This window comes from Felis catus, chromosome B3 (genome assembly GCF_018350175.1).
Source record: "Felis catus isolate Fca126 chromosome B3, F.catus_Fca126_mat1.0, whole genome shotgun sequence".
NCBI lineage: Eukaryota > Metazoa > Chordata > Mammalia > Carnivora > Felidae > Felis > Felis catus.
In genome coordinates, this window is record NC_058373.1 from 83330552 (window position 1) to 83336551 (window position 6000).

Genomic DNA, 6000 nt, shown 5'->3' on the forward strand with positions numbered 1-6000 from the left:
CAAAATTGAGCAAAAGAAATTATAAGGTAAACACACACACATGCACCCCTATTGTCTTTTCTTTGCTCCTAAGTGTCATTCAACAAAATGGACCAGGAACATGATAAAAATTCACCCAATGGGGAAACCTGCTTCACTGTCAACTGAGGCTGTATTTTATAAATTATTTCCTTGAATTAATACCCTGCCTCCAGGAGCTAAGCTATTTTTAAATACAAAACCTTTTATAGAAATTCCTCACATCCTTACAAGAAGATATTCCAGTGCTTCAAACTCCATGCCTCCTCCCCCCTAAAGTACCTTATTCACAGGCAGACTTTTAAGATCTTACTTACAGAGACACCACGCATCGTGTCTGGTCCTCAAACACCATATTCTGAGAGCGGGACCTTTCATGGGCCCTGATAACCACTGTTTCACATGATTCTACATGCCCCACTACCACCCTCAAGCCAGGCTGTTAGATCCCCAGGGCCAAGGTGAAACCATCAAACTTTACTCCAGAGAATGAAAACAGGGATTCCAGAATGTTAGTCAAGCCTCTGTTGATCTCAGACTGAGGCTGAGGTGGCCTCCAAGATGGCTGTGGGGCCGCCATCTTGAGCCATATGCATAGAGAAGCAGCCAAAGCGAGATGGTAAGTAGACTGGGGAAGAAATCCAGAGCGGAGCAAAGACAAAGGCCATAAAGCTCCAGAGAAAAAAACTAATACACCAGCTGGCCTTAGGACTTTCTGGTTCCAAGTTCGTGATTCTGGTCTTCTGTGAACCCTGATGGTGTTTCCTACGCTAGGGTCCTGAGACATATCCTGATTTGTGAAGTATTTTATCCCCTTTTTATTTAAAGCAGCTTTCAACCATGATAATAAGCCCCCTTGAGGAAAAGACATTCCTGATACCACGAGAAGGGTGGGCCACAACTGCTACTGCTCAGCAGCAGACGAACAAACCCACCACCTTGCAACATGTTTTCTTTTATTCGTAACTTATTGCTGAATTACCATTTGTCTGGACCGGCTCGCGACTGGTCTATCTGTTCACAGTACAACTTCCTCCCATGACCCCATCATCCAGAACTACTCCAGTCAGGGATCCTAATAACCAACCTTGTCAACAAATTCATGAGCACAGCACTCCACGCTTTCTTCTTCAGTCTTTGGGTGTTGTCTTTTTGCTGTTTTCAGCTTGCAAATTAATCAGGTGTGAACTAGGGAATCCTACCGTTCACAAGCCCATGGGCATAGAAGCTCCATGAGGCAGTGTCTATGCCTGTTTACCTCTGTATCCCCACCCCCTGCAAAGTACCCCACACAGAGTGTACGCGGGCCAGATAAATGAAAGGACAAAAAGCAGAAGCATTATAGTCAAGAACACAAACTCTGGAAGATCCAGGTTAAGAATTCTCAATCTTAAAAAAAAAAAAGAAAGAAAGAAAGAAAAGGAAAGAATTCTAAATCTTCCGGTTACAGCTTCGTAACATTTATGGGGGCACGGAATTCTAAGAATTTTATGTACATTATCTTGTTTAATGCTCCTTCCCCCCGAAAAGCTTTAAGGTATTATTATCCCCCATTTCACACTTGGCGAAAACTAAGCAACTTACCTAAGGCCACAAAGTTACTGAGCTCAAGCCTAAACCCCTAACACCTATAATAAATGGTTTCTTCTGGCTCCCTTTGCGACCTTGGGGAAATGATTTAATCACCCAGTGTGCTGAAGATTGTGGTTCCGAAGACTAAGTCAGATAGACAGTGTTTATAAAGTGCTGAGCACAGTGCCAGACAGGGCAAACTGCTCAATAAAAAGTAGTTCTTATTCTTAAAGTTACTAACTAGTGAGTCTGCAGTGAGATGCTTCAAGCAGGAGAACATTTGGTTCCATAAATTACACGTTCTCTGGAAAACAGCCATTTTCAAGATCTAGGCAGCCAAAGCAAAAGGAGCAAATTATGACCAATATTTATCTTGGATATGGTCTAAATTCTCCAAAAGGGAGTAATAGATAAGAAATCTCGATAGCCTGAAAGCAATGACCATGCTTGAAGTTAGGGGGCGCCATGCTGCTGCACATTTTAGGAAACCCGCTTTCCCCAGAGGGTCTCCAGCACCCTTGGATTTTTCTCCAACAAACTGGAGGGAGATAAACTCTGACTGGTGACAACTTTTTTGGCAGGGAGGGGGAACCTTTTAGTATTTCTTTCCATACTCTTCCACAATTCCAATTCTATGTCCAATATATATACCTCTATTTTACTCCCAATGCCTTCGCTTTTGCTTCATTGAGATAAAGGGCATTCTTGCATTATTCAATGACCTTTAAAAGTCCAGGGGAAAAAAAGTATTTAATTAGGATGAATGGGTTAACAGACAAGCCCCAAGAAATATCTAAAAGAAATTGGTGTAAAATAAATGTATAAATTGGCAATTGTTGAAAATGGGTCCTAGGAGCATAATTCATTATACTAACCTCTCCACATTATATACATGTTTGAAATTTTCCTTAACAAAAAGTTACAAATAAATGTTGAAAATAACTGTATAAACTGTGCCTTTTAAAAATTCAGTTTCTACTGAAAACCTGCTTGGAGGATGCAGCAGGAAACTGGGTCTGTATCGCTAATCTGGGAAATGGCACAGAGTAAGGCACTCGGTTGAGGGAAGAGAAGAAAGTTAAACTAACTTGAAACTAATAAAAATCATGTATTAATGGACTGTTTTTCTACCATGCCTTAATAATGGACATCAAACAAGAGACCCAAGGCCACAAAGCTAAGGAGAATTCCTTATACAGGCAAATCAAACTTTTTTATTTTTTGACTCTTAATAAAATTCGCTCAAGCCTGGTTTACATTGGGCTCCAGTTGACCAGGGAGTATCCCAGTCTAGAGGTGATTTTTCTAAGGGACAGGAATGAAGAGTTTTGTGCCAAGACAACCAAAGAAAAGCTGGAAATCTAGATATGGACAAAAGATGAATTTCTCCTTTCAATTCACAGTCACCTTCTGAAAGGGTTAACTGAGGAGTTACTTGTTCTACCCAGAAGATAATCTATAACTAAAGAATCTTATCTAGAGATCTTTCTTTTTCCTTATCCAGATGTACACAGTGTTTTTCATTCAGTTTGCCTGAAATCTAGCCTAAAACCCAACCACTGTCCTTCAAATCAAAGCCAAATACAAATACTTAACTCTGAAATATGTTAGTGATGTCTTTCTACCAATTAATTCTGACCTCCCTCAGAACACAGTGTGTTCCTAGAATGCTGGAGGTAAAACTCTTAGCACCTGAGTTTAAATGAAACTTTAAAACTGATAAGAAGCCATCTGCTCTTCCAGATTAAAGCAACAAGCACTTCTGTGACACTGAGGCTAGCCCTTCCCCCCTCCCCATTCCCAGCCCGGTAAGCAAGGTCAGTCACTGCAAAAACAAAGCTAACCAAGACAAACAGCTTTCTAACACACACCCAAACGACAGACGAAGAGTAAAGAAACACTTGAACGTCAATCTTCTTTACAGTCCAGGTAACTCTGGATTTTCCCCAAATCAAAATAAAATTTAGAAAGCAGCATTTTCTCCTAACATTTACTTTATTTGCGTCCGATTAACAACTGTGGGTTCACACATTCTATTCATGTCCTCCTGGCTTGACAGGCATACAGCAATCTGCTTCTCCCCTACTCTGTTTCCCCCACTCCAACCCCTTCGTTTCTACACACTTCCAGTCTTCACCACTTGCCCTATATTAGCAGTGTCCCCGACACCTATGAGACAAATGTGACAATAAGGGTATGTTTCATCAAAAGGTTAACCTTAAACTGAGATTATACTGCATATATTGTTAAAGAATGGTGCACCTTCCTTCCCGTGCTAGCATGCTTTGCCTCTCTGTGTTACAGTGAAGTTTTCCACAGTTCTGAGTGCCCCTTGACCAGTCCGCAAATTCAAGTGCAAGTCACTCAGAACTGCCACCGGAAAATGGCTGCATTATCATTTGTAGAAAAGACTGAGTAGATGGGACTACCCCAAAGTTATGTACATGGACCAATATCATGGTGCTACACGTTCCCTATTTCTGCCAATCTACCTGCAAATGTTTCCAAGATAAATTACCACCCAGGGAGTCACTTTGGGTGGTGTGAACAAAAACATGGTTTCTTTCCAGAGGTACTTGACTACCTCTCCCCATCTCTTAATTAGTGCTGAGTGGATTTCTCCATCGATTGATAGTTGGGAAAGGGAAGGTGGTGGTGTAGGGCTCGGGACCAAGAGACTTTTCCCAGCCAAGGAGATGATCCAATAGTGTCCTGGGTGCAATTAGCCAAGGGCAGCACTCAAAAGTGAAGAGGAGCTTTCCTCTTTCCCAGGTCAGACTTTCATCACACCTGCCAAACTCCACAAACGAAAGGCTACATTGCAAAATCACAACCGGCTCCAGAATTCTTTAAGAGAGCTTTGGCAGGAATACCCTCTGAACGGGGTGAAGTACAGTATTAGGTGACTTTAGAGTGGACATAGAATATCAATAACTCACACCTGTCTCAGATCATACACAATGCTCCTAATATCCTGACCCCCATCTGGACCTTTGAGAACCCCCATGTATTAAAATCAGACCAAAATCCCACAGCTTATCCAGTTTGTACGACCCACCAGACCCATTATTGCAGTGAACAGCAGGTCATCGGAATTATACACCTGAGTCCTCAGCATAGATTTTTCGCTCCGAGGAGGTGTGGGGGAGGGGGAACCAGACCGACTTCTCGCTTCTTGGTTAAAAACTAAAGTTCACTTGCAGCCTCGCGAAGGCAACAGACAACGGGCTCCGAATGTCCCGGGTCCCCGCGGGCTACAGCGGTGGCGGGGAGCCCGCGCGCGTCCTACCTTGGACCTTTCCTTGACGTAGTATTTGCCCAGCCGGCTCCCGCAGTACAGGACAAGCCTGTCAATGAGGGACAGGAGGAAGCTGATGGCCTCGCAGCCCTCCTCATTGCCCCCGATCCACGTGATTTGGTCTCCCCGCAGGTGCCGCTTGGAGACGCCGGCGCGGGGCCCCGCCAACTGGCCGTCCCGCAGGGCCCCGTTGCAGTGCAGCTGCTTGACGCGCTCCAGGACGCAGTCGCCCACCACTTCGCCCAGGAAGTTGTCCAGGTAACAGAAGCCAACCTCGTGCAGACAGGGCACGATGTACTCCAGGGCGATCTTCTCCAGATCCAGCCTCATGATGTGTCCCAGGGGCATCTCGCCCGCAGAGCCGAGCTCGGGGATCCCCAGCGTGCACTGAGACCCGGAGCGACCTACGCGCGCGCGCAGCCGAGGCTCGGGGAGCGTGGCTCGGGGTTCAGCTACCTGCGGCGGCCACGGTCCCCGAGCCACCGCCGCGCCAGGCAGAGGGGAAAGTTGCTCGAAACTCTGGAGGAGAGATCCCTTCAGAAACCAGCGGGAGTTGCGCGGGGTTCCACGACCCAGGGCCGGACTGGCCCAGCGAAGAGTCGGAGGGCCCCTTTTGGAGATGCGGAGCCACCCCCGGTGCGGCCGCGGCCCCAGGCGGGGAGAGGCTGAGGTCCAGCCCCCAAGCCGGCCGACTAGGCGCGTCACCGGCCCCGCCCAGGCTCCGCCCCGGGACCGCCTCTGGGACAGCCCTTCCCCGGGCCAGTCACCCACTCCCCGTCTACCACTGCCCGGCGCCAGCCTCACTTGTTTGTGACTCAGGGAGGGGCTGGAGAACACAGGGAATTTTTAGAATGCTATCGATTTGCATATGTTTTGCATAAAATCCCATAACAAACTTAGATCCCAACTCTTAAAATGTAAATGAAATTAGCACAGTTTACTGCCACGTTCTGGGCTAGTCACCCCTTGAACAGAACAACAAACCCAGGAACAAATATGTATATTCAACAGTGACCTCCTTACAGCTTTACTGGTACCTTTCCTTATTCCCCTTTCCTCTGCTGTTTGACCGACGTCAGGAGGCTCCAGCCACTGAGAGACTGGGAGAAATC

The 6000-nt window shown here is 46.1% G+C and overlaps 1 protein-coding gene across 1 annotated transcript in view; it reads right to left on the reverse strand.

Moving 5' to 3' along the window:
* The window catches only part of EGLN3 (egl-9 family hypoxia inducible factor 3), a 29756-nt gene extending 24194 nt beyond the window's left edge, over window positions 1-5562 (reverse strand). The window contains exon 1 of the mRNA XM_011283184.4: window positions 4880-5562. Coding sequence (XP_011281486.1) covers window positions 4880-5236 — 357 coding nt within the window. The 5' untranslated portion in view covers window positions 5237-5562. The remainder of the gene's footprint in view (window positions 1-4879) is intronic.
* Window positions 5563-6000: the final 438 nt, after the last annotated feature.